The sequence below is a fragment of the Oncorhynchus kisutch genome, linkage group LG7 (assembly GCF_002021735.2).
Source record: "Oncorhynchus kisutch isolate 150728-3 linkage group LG7, Okis_V2, whole genome shotgun sequence".
In the NCBI taxonomy this organism is placed as follows: Eukaryota; Metazoa; Chordata; class Actinopteri; order Salmoniformes; family Salmonidae; genus Oncorhynchus; species Oncorhynchus kisutch.
Genome location: NC_034180.2, coordinates 37,979,019 through 38,002,714, shown reverse-complemented (window position 1 = coordinate 38,002,714; position 23,696 = coordinate 37,979,019). Strand labels below are relative to the sequence as shown.

The window sequence follows — 23,696 nt, the reverse complement described above, 5'->3', positions numbered from 1 at the left end:
ATTGGCCCAGCGTCGTCCAGGTTTGGCCTAGTTAAATAATAATATATATATATATTTTTTTTGCTATACATATTGGGCCCATGTGGGATTATTGCTTGCGCAGTAGGGGTTTATAATATCAACATTATTCTTCAAGGGCCAATAATGAGTTCTTACTGTAAAACTGGTTGAATACCCTGAATGTTTTGTTTAGGCTACAAATTATATCGACTAAACTTAAACTACATAATTGCTCTATCGCCTCACCAAAGCAATTTTTAATTCGGTTAATTTGTTATAACACTTCAATAAGAAGAAGTAGACTAGTGAATAAGTACATTTCCTCGTCAAATACTAATAAAGACCTCAGGCCTTGATGGGAAAAACAATTAAGATGCTTTTTAATTACTTTTTCAAGCAACGTCTGAAAAATAACATCACAGGATAAATAACGAGCACGATGAAAAAGCAGCGTTAAAGCTGCACTTAAACCCCCCCCCCCCCCCCCCGCCCGCCCCATTTTCTGACTTTAAATAAGAGTAGTTTATAGTGAATCTTTTCATGAGGCTGTTCTTTTTAGTTCGCACAGGTGTACAATAGGGGGCAAGTCGAGGAGTCTCACGCCTAGGTGTGAGGAGATTATTCAAATAGGGCAAGCGAAGAAGTAGGCTAGGGATTGGAGGCTCGACTGGCGAACAGACCTATATCATAGCGTTTACAGCCAGCTTTGAACGTCATTTCAACTCCAGTCATCACCAGACGCTTTTCAGCGCCCCTGGGCACGGCTGGCTGAAAGACAGACCACACATGCGCCAGTCCTTGACAGAGCATAGGCTACCATCGACCCGAATACCCCGTGGTCCCAAATCACCGTCTGTTAGAGCGCGTTTTGCCATTTCTTCTGCGGAGAAACGGTTTGAAAACTATTCGGAACTTCCATGATGCTTGGAGCAGTTAAAATGGAAGGACACGAACACACAGACTGGAGCACCTACTACGGAGAGCCCGAGGTGGGTACCTTAAATATATTTTTTCGTCTAAAGCCGATCCCATTTTATACAATTCAATATTAGCCCAGAGATAATATTAACTTTGTGATCAAATATTGACTTGAGGCGCCTCCAAATCCTGCTCCATCTCAACTCACGGCACTATCCTAACAAAGATGTTCTTGACATGTTGGGGAAACGTTTTACTCAGATTGTAATTGCATATGTCTACATTTATCTTTACAAAATCATACACAGTTTTTAATTATTTAATTTTTTTACCCATGGAGCAAATATTTGTGTTGCAGGTTCTTTAGCCTAATATCGTCCACATATAGACTATGCTTATTACACACTAGAACAAGTTGATCGAGTTTCTATTTTTAAGATGTTTAGCTGAGGTAAGACATGGTGACAACTCTTCGTTTTTACTTGCTTGATGTTGGCTAGACATTACAATTGGTCACATCATTGAGTGAATTATATTACTGTCAAGAAATGTTCTTTACCAAATGTTGACTTTCAACAGAGCACGAGACTGCAGCGGGATTGGTTGCTTCCACACCAATTTATTATCACACCGTTTAAATAATAGGCCTAATGATGATCGTATTGTTGTTGATTGTTATTATTATTGCTGATATTAGGCTACTGTTATTATTTTAGTAGCATAGCTATATTAAGTATACTACACATCTATAGGCTGTAGTGTCAAACTTCCTAAAATCTCAATACATAACAGGCTAACAATCTTTGTTTTCCGTCTTGCTTTCTAGTGTTACTCCTCGGTTGGCAACATGAACACAGGCCTGGGCATGAACTCAATGAACACCTACATGAGCATGTCGGGCATGAGCACCACGGCCAACATGGCAGCCAACTCCATGAACATGTCATACGTGAACACAGCCATGAGCCCCTCCATGGCCGGCATGTCACCAGGCTCCGGAGCCATGAACAGCATGGGCGCGGGCATGACAGCCATGAGCGCTGCGCTCAGCCCCAACATGAGCCCCATGACCGCGCAGCCTCAGTCCATGAACTCCCTAACCTCCTCCTACGCCAACATGAACGCCATGAGCCCCATGTATGGACAGTCCAGCATCAACAGATCTAGGGATCCCAAGACATACCGGAGGAGCTACACTCACGCCAAGCCCCCATACTCTTACATTTCCCTCATCACTATGGCTATCCAACAGTCCCCCAGCAAGATGCTAACGCTGGCTGAGATCTATCAGTGGATCATGGATCTTTTCCCGTTCTACCGACAGAACCAGCAACGCTGGCAGAACTCAATTCGTCACTCTCTATCCTTCAATGATTGTTTCCTCAAAGTGCCTCGATCCCCAGATAAGCCCGGAAAGGGCTCGTTTTGGACCCTCCACCCGGATTCGGGGAACATGTTCGAGAACGGCTGCTATCTGAGGAGGCAGAAACGGTTTAAGTGTGCCGGCCAAAAGAAGATGTGCAAGGAGTCGGGTCGGAAGACATCAGAAGGCGGCTCCAACAGCAGCTCGGAGAGTTGCAACGGCAACGAGTCCCCCCATTCCAACCTGTCCCCCAACGACCACAAAAGGTCTCTGTCAGACATGAAGTCGACCCAGGCTCTGAGTCCAGAGCACGCTACCTCACCGGTGTCCCATTCCCAGGCACATGGACACCTCATGTCCCAGCACCACTCGGTCCTCGCACACGAAGCACACCTGAAACCCGAGCATCACTACTCGTTCAACCACCCCTTTTCCATCAACAACCTTATGTCCTCGGAGCAACAGCATCACAAAATGGATCTAAAGACTTACGAGCAGGTGATGCACTATTCCGGCTACGGTTCCCCCATGGCCGGGGCGCTATCCATGGGTTCAATGGGCAAAACGGGCTTAGATTCCTCGTCAATACCCGCTGATGCATCTTACTATCATGGCGTCTACTCCAGGCCTATTATGAACTCCTCATAAACGTTGACCCCAAACCTCAAACAGACCTTTTTCAGCTATTTGTAAATTTGTAAAATTATAGTTTGTGCATATTATGTAGGCCTATTCCATATATTTTTGACGTTTCCCACTGATTTAGTTGTCAAGTTGGTTTAGTAATTATTTTGTAAAGGGATGTTAATAATAATGTGTCAAAAATCTGTTTAAAAGTCTGCTTTGAGAATGGACCAAAAGATGATTAGCCTACTGTAAAATGCATCTGAATAGCGGGAATTTTAAATGATTTTAATGCATTGTGGGAGACTGAAGTTCTTCAATCAATTGTGTAATTTTTATTTATGCCTTGTAAATGTGTATTGTTGTAGTTGACAACAAGAACAGAATCTATATTAAAGTGTTATTTGGATTTTCTTCTGAACACAATGGTGGATTTTTTTATGTATAGCCTACGCAGTAATACAATTATGATAATAATAAAATATTAAATATTATTATTAGTAGTGGTTGTAGTAGTTGTATGCATAGGCCTATACCAGTAGCAGCATCAACAGTGGCAGCACCAGATAAACCCATGGATATGTCTTATATATTTGACTTAGAATGACAATATTCGTTTTTATTGAAAATATCAACATCAGCATCTCTTAACTATTAAAAAAGGGGTCTATTATGTCGAAGAAAAACACTTGTAGGAGGAATTACTTCAAACATTACACCACGAAAAAAGCTGTTTTTTTTATCTTGTCACCCGTGTTCATAACGTATCGAGATGTCTATATCCAGTTGTGTATTGAAGATGGAGGAAAAAAAGGTTTTGATCCTCTCAATGACTACAGTAAGTGGCAACATATTTTGACAATGACAAAAAAGAGAAGGCCTATAATAGTAATAAAATATAGAGAATATATAGCATTTCAAATGTCTTGATTTTCTTTGACTGCAGTGATTAGTCTATATCGAGATCTGCACCTTCATGTCCCCTGACTAAAATTTGTAAAAGGGCCTTAGGTCACACAACTATCTTTTTTTGTGCCTGCCATGGGTAACAAGTAGACTATTCTCACCTTGGCCAAATATGTTTGATTGAATTCCATCTACCATTTTATATTGAAAATGTTAATGATATTAATAGAACTAATACATGTATTAATATACTTAATAAATTAATAAATGCTATAATATAATTCATATTTACACAATTCCTATGCGAAAGAAACCAGCAATATTGACCTATTTATCCACATGGCTCCTAGATATTTAGCAAACAAGAACAGGAAAAACATAGGCTAAAGTATAGCTTAATGATTTGTCACAAACTTTAGATTCCAAGTGACAGTTGTGAAATAGGGGTGGAGGGTGGAGCTGCTGACGATATGGCCACAAGCAGTTGATATGATATACAGGTGAGGACATGCACCAAACAATATTCTCCAGCTCAGCTCAACACAGTCATGTGTTTTCTGTCATCATTATGGTTCTCGATCTTTTTCAAACGTACAGTCGTGTATGATACCATATAGTCAAGGGCAGCTCAATGTCAAAAAGCAGAAACAACAACGACAGATCTACATCTTAGTACAGAATGAAGACAAATGTTAAAATGTACTTTATGTCCTAAGGGCTCAATAAATGTATTAGGCCTATATTAATAATTACTATTCATGATTACTAGTAATTACATTGGCACAAGGCTTTCGGTAGTCGTGTCTGTAGACGATTTTACAACATAATGTATTATCACATTTATTAAATACAGTATCTCTCTCTCTCTTTAACACACACACACACACACACACACACACACACACACACACACACACACACACACACACACACACACACACACACACACACACACGCATAATGGTCCCCCCTAATGGAGGAATACACTAAAGTTGAGATCTTTCAAGGAAATTTGTTTCATTATTACATAAAAGTATCCCGTAGTTTCAGAGAATAGTTGTGGGAAAGGGTGCTGATTGAGAACAGTGTCTACTGAATGTGATGCTCTGCCTGCTTTGTTCTGTATCACTAAGCCATTGTCTGGGGATTCTTTTAAACTACTTGGAGATCCCTTCTCAATGGGCCTAAAGATAAGATATAGTTGTATTCGAAATGAATCAACATTTTCACATTCCCAACACGGCAAGACGCCCAATCTTTCACTCCACAGACCGGGGGATACCAAGCCCCTGCCGATGTGCTTGGAAATCCAAGGGCAGAGAGGAAGTTTGTCTCCATGCCAGATAGGACACCGGTTCACCTTCTGAACACGTAAAGGGTGCATTTATTCTCCAGTCCCTCTCACAAATCGTACTTTAAACACCAGTGATCTGCGAATAAACAAAGGCAGTAAACAATGGAGTCGAGGCTATGCCCACAATATAGGAAGTGTACATGCACAACCAAATTGCAGGAATGTAAATTTTGAATAGGACGTCACCGCTCAGTGAATTTACACAGACATTACATTTCGTTCTGTTGTTTTTAGACATAATGCTAAGCTGTTTTTTTTATAGCACACTGATCGATATCTTAGTAAAATAATCTTTTTTTGTTAAACTAGCGGGGCACTGAAATCTTTGCTTTGTGCTAAAGTCAACAGTGGCAGAGTTTGAGCTCAAATAAATGCCGTGATGTCTGCAGCCCTTTGCAGTAGCTGAAGGCGAGGTTCCACAATGGGCTCCGGTAGCTTGCAAGTAAGCATCGACTGTATTGCACAGGTATGGACATTTGATTTGATTGTATATTTCCTACATTTATTTCAATTCAATCGTTTTGTGATATGAGTTATTTGTTTGGGGAAGGCAAGATGAGAATTGAGCATTGGCTCAAATCCTGGGCTCACGAGAAAGGTCCTCGAGCAAGCGGGATTGGATTCTATAACAACGGAGTTTAAATCTTCAAAAAGGCTGAGGTGATTTGCAAGTTCTGTGATAGAGGTGGCCTCGGTGTCTTTAAATGGCGTGTCAGAGCGCTATTACAGCTGATAGATATCATTGATGTCATCAGAGGAGCACTTGCTCTATTGCGTATGGAACTCCGTTTTACACCATCAAACCCTGCGGCTACAACATTGAAATGTTAGCGTTCGGTTGGTTTATAGCCTATCCATTTTTGAGGGTTCTGCTGTGTGCCTCCGGTTTTCAATAAATCAATTGGGTTTGCAATTTTCTATTGGCTTTCTTTCGGGGATGTTTTAAACATAATTTTACACACACCGCTTGAGAATAACTCAAACACTTTAATCAATAGGCCAATGTGGAATTCTAAATGTCAATTTTTTTATTCCATTAATTAGCTATCATAAATTATCCTCATTCTTTTCACCATCTCATTGGTACCCATTTACAATTGGTTAAGGACTTCTAATGATAATCTATGGCTAATAATAATAATAAGAAGAAGAAAACAAGGCTTCATTTATTTCTGCTTAATAATCTCACTGTTTAAAAAAATATACCATTGTGTTTAGAAAATAGTAGTAATACAATATGTAATGTTGAGATAAAACCGCATAGTGCGCCCTAAAAACACTCGGGGCAGTTTTTCAATAATTTATTCCCCCCCAATCTCGCTCTTACAAGGAGCAAGAGCCCTCGAAAATACCTATTACCCATTATTATATGAGCGTATACCGAAACTCTTCCTTTGATTGAGGGGATAACCCCAGTCAAGCCTCCTCCAGAGTGGAGTGAAATGGGAATGGCCTTTTGGAACCCTGGTTCAAAGGTAACTGGCCTCAATCTGCACTGGATAACCTTTTTACCTAAAGTACACGAACGTTTATGCCACTGACATCAGTCTCCTAGGCCTACATAATACAATTTAGTTACCTGAGATACATGACATGGCGAACCTTCATTATTGTGTAGGACGATTTATAAAGGCCTACCTCTGAAAAGTTGTTTTCGCTCAAATAGGAAAAATGGGCAATAGAGATAATATGCAGATGCCCTGACCAGGTAGACGCAAGCACGCGTCCACACAAACACACACACCAAAAAGGGTTTCAAATGTCTGCAGAGAGAGATGCCTCTGCTAAGGTCATGGGCGCACCATCAGTAGCAACCTCTTCACGGTTGTTATAGCAACAAGATGAGCGATGGTACAGCTTAAATTGGTAACCCAATTTAATTACAGTTCTTACCGGTCTTCTTATTTGCATATTTCTAGATTAGGAACCAATGGCACTTCTCCAGACTGAAACCTAGTCTGGAATTCTTGGAACAAGTTGTGGTCAAACTTGGATGAAATTCCTCCTGCAGTGATCACGACAGGTTTTGTCCATTCATGCTCCCCTCTAGAGTCTGAGGCTGGATTTGCTGAAAGCTTATCTGTCCTTATGTTTGCTTTTCTATTGCACGAGCTTTGGAACAAAACTGGGATAAGGTTTCTCATAACACTGGGATAAATCGATATGAGGCCTACAAGCATCAAAACAAATGTGCAGGTTTGAAACAGGTTTGAAATAGGTTTTTATTTTTAAAACATATATTGTTGTCCCGGGGTATTGTTTTTGATAATCTAAATTGCCATAGTTCAAGTTCTTACTGGAATTAGAATTGCATCAGTTGAATAAAGCAATTTCTAGCAGTAAATACACATAGTCCCATATAGGTCTACATTAACACCTGTGTTTTGATGGGTTTCCAACTCTGGCCCTATATTCCCTTTGAAAGCACTAGTAGCCTAAGCTCACATTCAGCCACCAGGGCCTGGAACACCCAAGTAGAACGGTCTCCCGGGTGATATCGGGACACCGGTCTAACAAGCTGTAATTCTGTTTCAGCCTATTGCAGGGGTGGGACGGTCCACATACCCCGACTTAACTCCTCTTTCACGCGAAATACTCCTAATCCCATATCTTAGCAAGGGAAACTGCTATCCCACAGTATATTAAAGGACAACAAAGTCAAAACTCAAAGCCACCCATGGTTTCTCAGCAGTCAGTTCCTCTCATGATTTACGCTCATCGTGTCCACCCACCTCGCTTCAATTATCAATAACATTAGTGGCCATTTTCTCAATTAGGCAAGTTGACACTCTGCATGAATACTTTTCAATGCTATTCAAATAAGTGTATACGCTTAGGATACAATGCATCTAGGCCTATACATTTATATAGGCCTGCAATTAATTTAGCTAAATAGATTCATTAAAAAAAAGGCAACATAGGTTGTCTGCTACTGGCGGCAAACCTATTTTTCCCAAAAAAATAATCATATTTTTGTTTTTTATTATGTTTATGATGATGATGATGATGATGATGATGATGATTGTTATTATTATTATTATCACCCATGTAGACTATTGATATGATTACTCCTTTGAAATGGATTATCAAATTAAATTGGTGATCAAATATGAGACAATGTTTATATGACCCCCTCTCAAACAGCCCCTTATTTACCACTTATTCGCAGGTATACCCCTTTTATAAATATCAGTGGGTAACTGGTAAATTGGGAGAGGTGGGGGTGTTGTTAAAGGTCCAATGCAGCCGTTTTATCTCATTATTAAATAATTTCAGGGTAACAAAGTACCTTACTGTGATTGTTTTCAATTAAAATAGTAAAAAATAAACAAAAATAGGTTGTTAGCAAATAACAATTTCTAAAACAAGAATTTTGCTAAGACTGTCTGGAAGTGATCTGAGTGGGGAGCTAACTGTTATTAGCAGAGAAGTTTGGAACTTTCTTTCTTATTGGTCTATTAACAAATTTATCACCTGGTGATGTCACCAGGCAGGTCAAAACTCCATCCCACCAAAACAGGCAAAGATTTCAGGCGGACTTCTCCAACAGCTCCAACACAAAAACGGGATTATCATAATTTTCACAATATCACAGTATTATTCCAACCTCATTGTGTGGAAATATATATAAAACACTGGCAAATCACGTTTTTGACTTCACTGGGCCTTTAAACCATGGGGGCGGTTTGCAGTTCAAATTAGGGAGGTGTTAAACAATGGAAGTGTAATGAATTTACCTGCAAAAAATCTGAGAACCATTCACACAGACCCTATAACTGTATTTTGGTTACAGGGTTTGTGAAATTGCAGGAATCGTGAGTAGGTCTTTAGGTGGCTTTTATTTTCCATGTTTTTTACTGCCAACCCCTTTCAGATATATGAAAAGGTTGGTATATAAATGCAGGCATGGTAAATTAGTGGGATTTTGGTCTGTGTATGAAAGGGATATATACACTGAACAAAAGTATAAACACAACATGTAAAGTATTGGTCCCATGTTTCATGAGCTGAAAATCCCATAAATGTTCCATACACACAAAAAGCTTATTTCTCAAAAAAATTGTCCACAAATTTGTTTATATCCCCCTGTTAGTGAGCATTTCTCCTTTGCCAAGATAATCCATCCACCTGACAGGTGTGGCATATCAAGAAGCTGATTAAACAGCATGATCATTCTACAGGTGCACCTTGTGCTGGGAACAATAAAAGGCCACTTTAAAATGTGCAGGTTTGTCACACAACACAATGCCACCAGATGTCTCAAGTTTTGAGGGAGTGTGCAATTGGCATGCTGACTGCAGGAATGTCCACCAGAGCAGTTGCCAGATAATTTAATGTTAATTTATCTACCAGAAGCTGCATCAAACGTCGTTTTAAAGAACTTAGCAGTATGTACAACTGGCCTCATAAAAGCAGACGATGTGTAACCATGCCAGCCCAGGACGTCCACATCCGGCTTTATCACCTGTGGGATCGTCTGAGGGAGGGGTGGGGCGCTGAGTAATAAAGCCCTTTCATGGGGAAAAACTCATTATGATTGGCTGGGTCTGGCTCCCCAGTGGGTGGGTCTGGCTGCCAAGTGGGTGGGCCTATGCCCTCCAAGGCCCACCCATGGCTGCACCCCTGCCCAGTCATGTGAAATCCATAGATTAGGACCTCATTTATTTATTTCAATTAACTGATTTCCTAATGTAAACTGTAACTCAATAAGATCTTTTCAATTGTTGGATGTTGTGTTTATATTTTTGTTCAGTGTAACAAATATTGTATAAGACCAAGAGGCACATACGGAAAATAAACATTCAATATTGATTAAGGTAGTTAATAGATTTTTTGAGAACTACAGATAACAAAACCAATTGATTTACTGATTCTTACTAATAAGAATTTTGAGTGGAATACTTTGGCCGTTTCAATATATGAGGCAAAACTAGGTGTCAGACAACAATTTTAGTTTTTCTTTTCATTTGAATTTATAAGCGAAAATATATCAAGTTAAAAAGAACTTGCACTTTTTCTTACAATATTTCTAATTTGGTATGATAATTATGCATAGTAAAAAACGGAAAAGGATACCTTATATACAGTAGGCTACCTTTTATAAATTGGAATGCATGGCCAGGTTTTCCCTTACAAATTCACAGTGCTGAGATGAGCCTATTCAAATAATTTTTACCAATATTTTCAATGAATTTCCCAATTATTAATATCGGATGTCATAAATACTGAAAAAAAAGTATTGGTTCCATGTTTTATAAGCTGAAATAAAAGATCCCAGAAATGTTCCATATGCACAAAAAGCTTATTTCTCAAAAATTCACAAATTTGTTTACATCTCTGTTTGTGAGCATTTCTCCTTTGCCAAAATAATCCATCCACCTGACAGGTGTGGTATATCAAGAAGCTGATTAAACAGCATGGTCATTACACAGATGAACCTTGTGCCGAGGACAATAAAAAGACACTAAAATGTATAGGTTTGTCACACAACACAATGCCACAGATGTCTCAAGTTTTGAGGGAGTGTGCAATTGGCATTCTGACTGCAGGAAGGTCCACCAAATCAAATCAAATTAAACTTTATTTGTCACATACGCCGAATACAACAAGTGTAGACTTTACCGTGAATTGCTTACTTACAAACCCTTAACCAACAGTGCAGTTCAAGAAGAGTTAAGAAAATATTTACCAAATTAACTAAAGTAAAAAATTATAAAAAGTAACAATAACAGGTTAGAGGTAATTTGTACATGTAGGTAGGAGTGAAGTGACTATGCATAGATAATAAACAGCGAGTAGCAGCAGTGTATAAAAAAAATGGGCGGGGGGGAGTTCAATGTAATAGTCCGGTGGCCGTTTGATTAATTGTTCAGTAGTCTTATGGCTTGGGGGTAGAAGCTGTTAAGGAGCCTTTTGGTCCTAGACTTGGCACTCCGGTACTCCTTGCTGTGCGGTAGCAGAGAAAACAGTCTATGACTTGGGTGACTGGAGTCTCTGACAATCTTATGGGTTTTCCTCTGACCGCTTATTATACAGGTCCTGGATTGCAGGAAGCTTGGCCCAGTGATGTACTGGGCCGTACGCACTACCCACTGTAGCGCCTTACGGTCAGATGCCGAACAGTTGCCATACCAGGCTGACCTGTAACCTGTCAGGATGTGCTCGATGGTGCAGCTGTAGAACCTTTTGTGGATCTGGGGACCCATGCCTAATCTTTTCAGTTTCCTGAGGGGGAAAAGGTTTTGTTGTGCCCTCTTCTCGAATGTCTTAGTGTGTTTGGACCATGATATATCATTGGTGATGTGGACACCAAGGAACTTGAAACTCTCTTGAAACTTGAAACCAGAGAATTGAATGTCAATTTCTCTACCTTAAGTGGCCTCCAATGTCATTTTAGAGAATTTAGCAGTACGTCCAACCGGCCTCACAACCGCAGACCACCTGTAACCAAGCCTGCCCAGGACCTCCACATCCAGCTTCTTCACATGCGGGGTTGTCTGAGACCAGCCACCCGACAGCTGATGAAACTGAGGAGCATTTCTGTTTGTAATAAAGCCCTTTTGTTGGGTTAAAACTAATTCTGATTGGCTGGGCCTGGCTCCGCAGTAGCCAGGCCCAGCTACGTCTCTCCTATACCTCTGTCTCTATAGGCTGCACACGTCTCTCCTATACACACCTTCCTCCTAGACACACCTCTTAATTCTACACACCTCTTTCCCATACACAAAAGAATGTCTGAGATATGAAAAATATATAGAGACAGTTTTGAGGAAACAACTCCTATTTGAAGTACAGGTTACACTATACATTACAGCTGGCTTCTTATTTATTGATATTCTCAGAAGATACATTCCAGACATCATTTCGGATTTGACCAAGCAGAGCAGAGCAGGTAGTGGTCAGAGGGTCAGTATAAATGCCTGTCACGATAGGAAAAGGAGGAGGGGGACAGGGTGACTGTGATGTGTCTGTACCTCTCTAACACGGCGATGTGACATTTCAGACCAGGGATTCCACTCACCCTGAGCCAGGCCGCATGGCCTTGACACACACACACACACACACACACACACACACACACACACACACACACACACACACACACACACACACACACACACACACACACACACACACACACACACACACACACACACACACACACACACACACACACACACACACGCACACGCGCTGTGCTGGCATCACAGAGGGACCAGTCAACAATGCCCATTGACTGCCTGGAGGCAGCAGCTGACGGGACAAGCACTGACCTGAAGACAACCTATTCAGGGCAGGATCGGGTGCCTCTCAGTCCCCTGCTGCTTTTGTATCACTCAGAGTGGATGGATTGTTGGTGCTTGTCCTACAGTACGCATTGTAGGTCATCATGGTGAAGAGAGATATTAACCGAAGAGTGATCTGAAAATATACGCAGTGATGTGGATACAAAGTAATCAGCAATACAGAATGCACAGCCTTGTGTATAAACAGGATTAAGTGAGAAATAAGAACAAAAATGTACAAGTGGTGTTGATTCTTATTGAATAAAGCAGAAGAACATGACATGGGGAGCACAGGCAAGGCCTTTGTCTCTGGAGGAGAGAACAGTGAAGAGAGGCTCAGGCATGCTAGGATGGAAGATTAGCTTCTCAAAGAGATACATGAAGCTCAGGAAGCCCACGGCAAGATAATACATGTGTTCAACCATGCAGCAAGACACTGTATTAAATCAAGATTAGCGAAGTCCAAAATATGAATCTAGGTATTACCGGGACTGAAATGGAGAAGTTATGCATGTGTGTTGTGTTGTTTATGTGCTTCTATAGCCTTTTTCTCTAGCGTGTATATAGAATTTGTCAGAGTCACATTTCTCTATGGGTTTGATGCAAGTGTTTGAGAGGGAACCATGTTGGAACGCCATGTTGGAACGCCACCATAAAACATATTTCATTCAGCTGTGGTAAAGAGATTTCTTCTCAGTTATCATTGATTGATCCGACATGATTCCTTTATTCCCCCTGAAGCCTGAAAACCTTAGAGTGGGGTTTTAAATTCAGACTGGCATAACTGATGGATATCTAGCTGAAGGGTTCTCTGCCTTGGACTCAGGACTTGTATTTCCTTTTCCTGTGTCCATCCAGTGCAGACGTTCACAGGAATGGCTGCTAAGCTCTCTCCTCACCCACCTCCAATCCTAGGGAGCTGAGGCCTGAGCCCACAGGCCAGTCAAAGCGAAGGACATACAACTCATTAAAAGTTAATGAAACCTATAAACGCAGTGCGCCAGCGATTCATTTAAACCCCAAAGCAATCTCCTCTTCCAGCAAAGGCAAACAAGCCCGTGTGGCCCCCCAACGCTCTACTCTGAATAACAAACTACGTAATATTTTCTTCTGTATAAGTTCCCTATGCAGACATGTTCAGTGTGATAGGCTATCTTACAATGGGACTTGTCCAATTTATTGAACGCGGGAGAAAAGTGTTCTGCAGGGGTGAATTCTGTAATCTGCTTCCAAGTTGAATTGAATACCTTTACTTTACACTGCCTCGGCTTGTCATATATGCCTTTTCAACATTCATGAGAATCAATGACATTCAAATAATGTGCTCATTTTAATACCATACGAGTGAGAAAAAAAATCATTGTTAAATCCTGTATTTGTTCTCCTTCATGGTATAACAGTACGGAGGACTGCTCCTGATCTGTGCATTGTTTACCATGCACAGGCTATTTCAACCCTTTAAAGCAACCCACCCCTCTCAGTCTTGCCCAGGGAAGCCCTCATCTAATAATAGTTCAACTCAATTTAATAACAACCAATCGACAGCAATAACATGTAAAAGTGTGTAAAGATAAGTGTCAATTGAAAAATAAGCGTAGAACAATAACCACCCACTTTAACATGACCTCCCACGGCCCATAGAGGTATCCTCCAAGGATTCAATTTAAATTCCCTCCATGTGTAGCAGCACTGTTAGCCATTTAATCAATTCTCATACCCTGACTTGAGTTAAATGAATCGCCAATTGAATCCCATATAAATGGCTGTGTCATTTATCATGTACAGGCTGATGCTCAGCTGAAGGGTCCTGGAAAGCTGGTTGGTGTCTATAGAGCAGTTGAGCAGATTACCATTAAAGACAAGAGCTGTACATTTCCTCTAACAGAGTATTCCCCTGATACACATGATTTAACCCATCGCCTGTTCACCACTGTCTGTGAAGTAGTCTGGAGTGGGGTTTAATATCCTGTCTGATGAAGAAGTCACCCATCCAGATGTATGTGTCATGATCGGATACCTTTATTTTCCTATGTGCTATAGCGGCAAGTATTCAACTGTTTAGACCAAAGACACATAAAAAAATGTTATTTCTGATTTCTTCAATGTATTGGTGTAACACACCATTGACATTGTTTCTGAAAAATATTGTTTCCAGTTACAGTACCAATATTTTTGTGTTTGGGATTGTCTGAGGTTTCAGAGACTGTTGCGTTACTATAATGATGCAAATTTCAGGTGGGGTCATACTTAAAATGAACACTGAGTCAGTAAGCTGATGTAGACCACTGGGCAGATTGATGATTGTCAGTGATGTGTTTATGAAAGGTAGTTTGTAAAGGACTAATCCATACAAATGCTACAGCATCGTGTGGGACAGTGCTAATTAGTTGAGGATGGAAATGCATACCAGCCTCTCACATACGTTTGAATAAAGGTGTGTTTTGGTTTTCATGATTAGAAAAACTACAAGATCAACACATACAATTCTACTGTCATAGTCAGGATGGCGTCGTATGGCTTTTGCACCGTAAAACAAGACATTTCTGATGATAGAGGAGTTGTTAAGTAGGACTGAATAGGAACAGTTGTCTGGTTTGTTGTCTCTGGCATTAGAAACCAAGCGTAGTTCGCAAACAGATATAGCAGTGTCACAGATCCAAAATGTTTCATATATAGTTGCTAAGTAAGCAGTGATTTGGGATGATTTTGTGGGTGACAGAAGGTTGTAAGGTTACTTTGGCTGTTTTGACGGAGGTTCCAGACTCTTTATCCCATTCCACCAAATGTCTGACCAGATATGCTTCATGACAGCATCTGCAAGCTCTGTCAATTTTCTGCCAAGCCTGAGTCATGTACCTATCATCATCATCATCATAGAAAAAAACAAACAAGACACTTTTCAATTCACCCCCATAACACCAAATCATGGACAGAAGTTACAACAACTAAACACATAATTTGTGTTTCCGAAATCCATCCAGTATGTATCCAATACCAAATGTCTGGCGACTGAAAGACTATACGTAGCGAGCAGGGGTGCATAATTGCTAGGAAACATTTGACTGAACATTTGGTGATAAAACGCAGTGGTCGCCCCCCCCCCCCCCCCCCCCCCCCAGCTTAAAACTAATTAATTCGGGATCCTGACATAAACTCTCCAATCCTTTGACAGCTTGGAGCTGAAATAAAAATGCTAGTTCTCCTGGGAACGGCAGGAGATAGCCGGCTCTTTTCTGGACTGTTTGCTCACAGGCCCTGAGAGCAATCTTCTTCAGTCAGAATGAAATGCAAGGACACAAACAATGTACCATGGAGAGAATGGGAGATGGGGAATGAACAGTTTGGACTATTTGCTCAGCAGAAGGGCAGTCACAATGGCTGGCGGATGGCTTTCCCATGCATCAAGCCTCTTAGTCTTAGGCCTCCCTTTGTTGCCGGGTTTTTCGCCCTGGCCAGATAAGAGCCCAGCTGCCCTATACTTTTAATTCCCATTGTACACCGTACTGTATCGTCATTTATCTGCCTACATACTGCCTGCCATGATGTTGCTGTCTAATTGAACGGGTTATCGCCTATGTATCTCGGTGGCTAAGGATCACCTTAGCTTGTGCTGCCGTTTAAGGCCTGAATCCCTTTCTCTTCGGTAAACAGCAGAGAGGTGGTTAGGGTGGAGGAATAATGTCTGACCCCTCTTCTCTCCAGAAAGGAGGCAGCACAAGTCAAGCACAGGATATGATAATGATACCCATTCATAGATCTTTCATACTGCATATGTATAGTTCATATGGAGCTGGGCTCACCATGAAGGAAATGCAGCTCAAATGCACAACTAAGACACAGGGAGGAGCCACCAAAGTGTAATAGACATTTCAACACTGTTTTTAAGTCTCAGACGTTGACAGAGATGTCCTTTAGGCTCCTATGCTGCTGAATACTGCAGACGGCCCTTGAGAGAGCGATCAGATGCAGTCATTAAATTACTTAATGCCAACTCAAGTTAGAACGAAATAATGCCAGTAGTTGCCCTGACTGAGACCAGGATCCACGTTGAGGTCTTTTGTTTCAGTTTGTTAGTTTGTGTTTGCGTTTACATTGACTAGTTATTAGTGGAATTTGAATTCAGACAGTGCGTTTGTAATGTCTATTTGAGAGGCACAGCAATTACTACAGTTCCCTCTAGTAGTCTTCTGAGGAAATGTAAAAAGGGTAACAATTTCTCTAAAAAACATCTGATATCATACACACACACTCAAATACACACCCATCCCCCACCTTAAAGGCTGTAATGTCACAGGGCCCTGTGGGTGGTCAGATCCAGATGCTGAGAGGATGGTGGTGGAACATGTTGCCGTTAATTCAAAGTTACAATGAACCTTGTGAGGTTGCAGCCATTTTGTAGGTAATTCCTGTCATTGACTTGTCAATTTCTAGTATGCATTTTATGCATGGATTATAATTCAGAAGGACAGCATGTGAGCCTTATTATCCCAGTGTAAGAATGGGCAATTACAAGCTGGTCATGTTTCAAAGAGATGTGCTAATACCTGCTCCGAATGGACTCTGGAACACAATGGAAGTGGAGCTGAATATCCAAAGAGGGAGCAATTTTATTTCAATGATTTTACAAAGGAGATCAAATATAAAATATAGATCAAATGCAGCTTGGATATTAGCAAAGAGAAAATCGGAACAATAAGTGCTTGTTTTGGTTGAGAGTGAGCAGCTTGACAGTTTGTTGTGCCTCTGAACGTTTGGTGAGCATGTCAGAGCTCAGGTATGGGAGGAGAAATACGTGTGTTGCTGGGCTGTGTGAGCGGAGCGGCAGCAGCCTGTGGGGTGGGTGGTGCCGGGCTTGGCAGCCCTCTCAACTTCACGCTCCAATGACCCTGAAATAAAGCTATGTTCATGGCATTTTAACACTGCTTAAGGTTGTCAGTGGCCGTGTAATTTATGACTTCTGAGAACATCAGTTTGGGTTCCGTACAACACACAATCTCCCAGCATTCAAACATGGAGAAAGAGCCAGTGAGTCACACAAGATGAAATGTACAACACTCCTCCAATTACCCCAAGCACTGTCGACCTCTAGCTGACCATGCTGTTGTCTTGTGTTTCAGAGACCACTCGGAGGACTCGCACAGAGTTTATGTTATGATGCTTCAGGCCTTCTGACATGTACTGTGTTCAAGGTGGTCTTTTGTCACCTGTGTGGTTGTCTAAAGCCATGAGGCTATATTCACAGCCATGAAATATCAGGCCCTGTAGCTCCTAGTGGATGGCCAGAGGAAGAATTCATTGTCATTGGCTTCTCCTTTGACAAACCAGAGCAGAGAATGTTAGCTTCTCCTGAAGTCGAATGAGGTGATGCACTTTAACAAAGCGGACACTCTGTTTTGGGAAGAAGCTGAGGGATGGGCCTGGGAAAATGTTCATCCTCAAATTCATAGACAGAGAAATGGATGCAAGGGCTGACCATCCATAATATCAAAGTGATAGTTTAAAATGTTGTTTTTTAGGCATTTAATTGGTTTACAAACATTGGAGTAAAAAAATATTATATTTTGGGTTCTGATGGGATATAACAGTTGAAATAAGCTCATGAGGCATTCTTAAGTTATATTCTTCAAGAATCAATGGGTATATATCACTAATGTTTATGTCCAAAAATGAATGCAGCAACTAAGGATTCTAGCTCCTATAAGGAAAATGTACAATTATGTACTACAATTAGGAAAAATACAAGTTCTCCTTGTATATTATACAGTTTAGAGGCAAATAGATACATAATGAAATGACTTAACTGTGTGGATAATATTACACATCTTCTGTAGGACTAAATACTATTTACTTTTGCCAGAGCTATAGAAAATGAACAAGAACATTATTCCCCACGGAAGAATGTCAAACGAAAAGGAAAGCATTTATTAGCTTTCTATAAATGCAATGATTTTTTTCTTTATTTCTATCTTTGTGAGATAGTTACGAGGTTTTCATAGGATATTGAGAATAATTAAAGTCAATATACTGATCCATTTGTCAACAAATTGTCTGTGGGTTTCATAAAGTTACTATTTCAATTACAAGACATTTGACTATAATTATGTAACGGTGTTGTTTTTCTTGAATTCTATAAATAGAAAATTAAAACCAAATTAATTAAATTAGTAGAACATAATTGAAAAATAATGTAATATGTCTTGGAGTTGTGTTAACAGAGAGAAAATCAGCCATTTTTCTTCCTCAGCATGTAGGGTCATAATATAATTCTGAGATATCCCAAAATGGTACATAATTCTGAGATATTCCAAAATGCTACATAATTCTGAGATATCCCAAAATGGTACATCATTCTGAGATATTCCAAAATGGTACATAATTCTGAGATATCCCAAAATGGTACATCATTCTGAGATATTCCAAAATGGTACATAATTCTGAGATATCCCAAAATGGTACATCATTCTGAGATATTCCAAAATGGTACATAATTCTGAGATATCCCAAAATGGAGGTGATGTTGACTGAGTAATTGACATAAGAGCATCATACATCCATCCCTCAATTTCTAAAAGGATGACAGTTGTTTATCTAAGATTTGTTGTTGTATTCAAGTTATTTTTCCTTTCCCTGGTAGCAAAGATCTTATTTTTCTATTTAGGTATACAGACAAATGACCATATATTATATAAATGGGAAACTTGCATATTTTATGACTGCAATTGTGTTTTAGATAATGCTCAATATTCTATATTTGTTTTATGCCAGTGTGCCTATTGTGTGGCACTTGTTTTGTGGTATTTCTGAGTATATGTTTATACTGTGCCTCTGCATTGGGTCCGCTAAACGCACTGAGTACTCAGCACAAGCAGCCCACTGACCATGTCGTTCACATCACTACTTTTCTCTCTATGCGGAGGTGTCAACACCCTGCCAACACCTTTGACACACGTGCTTGAATGTGGCGGGCAAGTTGGCTAAACATTCCTGGGTGTTCCCCATTCTCCTCTCTATACCTGCCTACCACTACCCACACTGAGCTGCTTTAGTTCTGTCTCCCACAATGCAAAGTTGACTTTCTCACAGGGAATATAACAATTTACCTCTATTCCACCTGTTTTTTTTGACAATATCAAAGCTAATGTTAAAAGTTGTATGCATGTATATGTTGTGTTATTACCAAACTATTAGGATAGACATTGGTATAAAACAGCATTAAGAAGTCAAATGTGTATTTAAAAAAAATATATTATTTCACCTTTATTTAACAAGGTAGGCCAGTTGAGAAACAAGTTCTCATTTGTATAATCTGTGAGATTTCTCTTTGCAATAGCCTATATACTGTATGTTCTTAACTGTGACTGGATAAAATGCTATGCTTTGGGAATTCAATGTCGCCATCCCATGCTTATCGGCACATCCAGCCTATTTGAGTGGTTTTGAAATGCTTGGTCTCTGAGGACGGATCACAGCAGAGCTATAACCACACATCAAATAAAGAAGGGAAAAGGATTTATGGAGCTTCTCTCTTTCTCTCTGTCTAACAGGTCTCTGCTGGGGAGAGCTCCATGGCTGTGGCGTCGGAGAGGTGCCTTCGGAGAGAGGATGGATAGGGAGCAGAGGAGGCCTCAATGTAAGGAGGGATAACATGTAGAGGAGGCCATAATGATACATAGAAGGAGAGTACTGGTTCGGACAGAAGAAGAGGATGGATCTGACTGCCACACACATTGTCCCTTCAGTCGTGGGCTGTGCTGTGACCGCCCCATGGCACCCGCCAGGTATGTCAGCCGTGTTTACCAAGCCATCCATCTCCTACCTGCCCTTCTGGAACAGGAACCTTTGTTTGAACTATACAGTCGTTAAGCCACCCTTTGACTCGGCTTAACCCAATTTATTTCCTGGTGGGTGAAGCAGCATGGAATTGATTGGCACCTTAGTTTTGACCATTCTTTTTTTTACAATGCTAATGTATTTAGATGACTCAGAGAAGAGTGGGTGATTGTGGTCAGGAGAGGTGGTGAGTTATAGAGAGAGGTCCTTATCATGGGTAGCCAGGATTAGCAAATAAACTGGCCATGGAAGACAACACACACGTACTGGGAGGATTTCAACTCTATGACGTTCAGACATGCCTGTTATAAACAAGCACATGGTTCAAGGGTATGAAATTGAAAAGAAAATGGCTAACAACATAAGACAAACAATATGGATAATAGGATCTGAAAGGAAGGAAGGAATTATTTCCAAGTCATTAGAGCTAATAAATGGATAAATATTATTGCGGCTGTTTACCAATTGCTTTTGAATGTTGTTGTATCAGTGATGAAGTGAGTTGAGGCCAGGAGAAATTGGGATGTGAGGGGATGTAGTAAATGCTTTTCAGTCAAGGCAACAACATCAGTTGTTCACAACAGTGCTTTATAAAACTGCCATTAATACGATCCTATACTCTTACCTGAATGAATCAACTTTACCTAATTGTTAATGGAACAAAGAAGGTGACATTTTCTGAGTGAAAACTCTTTAACTCTAGTTTCTCTACTGCTGTGTGCCTAGCACTTTTAGTTCCATCTTCACACTGTTCCTTGAAACACAAACCTCCATTTATCTCTCACTTCTCCTCACTTGGAGAGAGCAGATATCTCTGAATACGCCTAATGATTGACTCGTAGTTTGCAAAATACCATACAAATGGCAGCCACTTTGCTAACTTACGTTTCACTATATTTTCAGCCATACACCCTTGAGCTTCCACAACCTTCTCCAACTCTCATACAGTATTATTGGATTTGGGGGTATTGGGGGTTGGACCGTGACAAACTCTTTTTTTTAGAAAACCATCGGCAAGTTCAGGCAAATGGGAGATACGGGCTGTCGCTGCCCCTTTTAGTGGGTTATAAGAATGAGGCTGTGCAGACTTCATTCTCCCGTAAGATAAATGTGGCCTTTCTGAAAGCTAGTTCATGCTTCCCCTTTCTGCCATAAAGCCCACTTTGACAGGCATGAAATGAGCCCTGGACTTCTCATTCACATCATGAACTAGGGAGCAAACCAATAATATGGTACTTTAATGAACCCTGGGTGGGTAAAACAGGATCAAACTTTAAATGACTTGTTCTGTTCATGGTTATCATTTCAGGGACCATGTTGGACAAAAAGAGAGATGGTCCTGATTAGATTAGATTAAAATACACATTTATTGGGAAATGTCAAGCTCTCGTTCTTATCACCAGACCATTTCTGACACGATATGACATATTGAAAGCTCAGTGATATGCTATAATGGGTGAAGTCTTGTTTGAGGAAAGCAGTGTTGCAGACGTTTTTCTGAGAGATGTGTAAAATGGCAAAGGTGTTTTGTTGGGGATTAACTCTTTGTGTTATTTTGGCTTTATCCTCCACAGATGGAGACGGCCTAACTTGACTTATGTGTGGAATGGGACCAATGGTATCAATGCAGTCCTGCCTACGACCTTCTCCCCGCATCACCACAGAACCACAGACACATAAAGGCACTTTCCTCTCTGAGTGCATGTCTACCTGGCTATGTCTGCTTCTGACCTGTCTGCATCTATGAAATATCAAAGCTTGTGTCAGGCATCGCTGAATAGGGACAAAAAAGAAGCACCATTAATGATTAACTGTTCTAAAAGTCCTGGCTTTTTTATTCCCATGGTTCCCGGGTTATCTTGCGGCCATGTGACTTGCTCGCAGTGTTTTTCAAGCAGATTGGGGGAAAGCTAGTGAGCAAACACAGGTGCTTTGGACTGGAGTCGCAGACGCTGTCAGGGACAACCACAAACAAGAGCAGCAATGCCTGGCTAAATGAGAGCCCATCCCCTTACTTACTCCCTGGCTAGCTTAGCTTTGTCACTGACCGCAGTGGCTGGAGATACTCACCACAGCCCAAGTCCAATGTCCTCCTAGTGTTCCACAACTTTTCCCACTCTCCAAAGAAACAAACAAATAAAATGTGAGGGTTGAAGCCCACTTGGCATTCGCTCTGGTCTCGAGTATAGAGGGAGAGCAAACAAATGAATGGTGTTCCATTTCTCCCTTTCTAAAACAAACCAAATGGGGTTTTCCTAAAGTGGGGCAATTCCAGTGACCCTGGTGTCAAACAGGGTTCAACACTCCGGTACTTGAGGAGCGTAGTGGGAAATGAGAGAGATATATTCAGAAAGGTGCTATGGGTTCTCAGAAATATGCAGGAAGACAATATGATTCTCAGAAAATGGAGTGGTTGATTTGATTGTTTCATGAATGTTTCATGACAGGAAGATGACGAATAAATCATGAATACATAAAAGCATATTTTCTGTCAACAAAGTATACTTTTTCGTTGTTCTGATTTGATTGAGTTCTGAAAATGTTCTTGAGTTGTTTTCAAGGTTCTATAAACACAGTCTGGGCACTTAACCCTTTTCATGTCAATAACGCCTGTCCCTTTGTAAAACGACTGAGAGCGTTCTGTAGCACAACTTTGATAACACAATCATATGATATGTTGGCGCTATCTGAACACGGCTTTCCGGCAGCGAGATAAATGAACAGCATGATAACGTGAACAAAAGTGTGGTTCTGATTGGTTGGTCTATGAATAGAACAAATGCAGCATGGAAAGTCTCCACAATAAGGGCAATTCATTAGATTTGTAATTTTCTACAATCTACATGACCAGGGTCAGACAGACAGCTTTTGTTTCAGTCAAATATTTATTTGTGTGTTAGCAAGTCTTTCAGTTCATACCCTGCAATTACAGTGAGCCTGTAAAGCTGAGATGATAAAAGTGTTTAAAAACAAACACTCCAAATCAACAGGAGAGGAAATGAAGCTGGAGAGAGATAGAGGAGGGGGGGATGAGAGAGAGAGAGGGAGAGAGAGAGAGAGAGGAGGGGGGGATGAGAGAGAGAGAGATAGAGGAGGGGGGGATGAGAGAGAGAGAGAGAGAGAGATAGAGGAGGGGGGGATGAGAGAGAGAGAGAGAGAGAGAGAGAGAGAGAGAGAGAGAGAGAGAGAGAGAGAGAGAGAGAGAGAGAGAGAGAGAGAGAATGAGCTGGAGGTCAAATCTAGTTTCCTCTGAGGCCAGCAGTACCTTCGGAACTCTACGATCTAGCTGACTTTTTGAGCCCAATTCTCTGAGTTTGTGTGTGTGTACACAATCCAGGGACTCACTCAAAGCTGTTTGCTCTCCTCCAGAAACTGATTGAAGAAATATTGGGGTCCTGATGTAGAATATTGGAAA

At 40.8% G+C, this 23,696-nt stretch overlaps 1 protein-coding gene and 1 long non-coding RNA gene across 2 annotated transcripts; both read left to right on the top strand.

The window, feature by feature from the left end:
* Positions 1 to 562: 562 nt before the first annotated feature.
* LOC109893964 (hepatocyte nuclear factor 3-beta) lies at positions 563 to 3,326 on the top strand. Its single transcript, XM_020487179.2, has 2 exons — positions 563 to 989; positions 1,745 to 3,326. Exons 1-2 carry the CDS (start codon positions 918 to 920, stop codon positions 2,927 to 2,929), a joined length of 1,257 nt encoding a protein of 418 aa, XP_020342768.1. The 5' UTR covers positions 563 to 917; the 3' UTR covers positions 2,930 to 3,326.
* A 2,048-nt stretch (positions 3,327 to 5,374) lies between these two features.
* Positions 5,375 to 22,763, top strand: LOC109893963 (uncharacterized). Its single transcript, XR_002255813.2, has 3 exons — positions 5,375 to 5,631; positions 19,996 to 20,229; positions 21,856 to 22,763. It is a non-coding gene; the product is annotated as an uncharacterized LOC109893963 (long non-coding RNA).
* Positions 22,764 to 23,696: the final 933 nt, after the last annotated feature.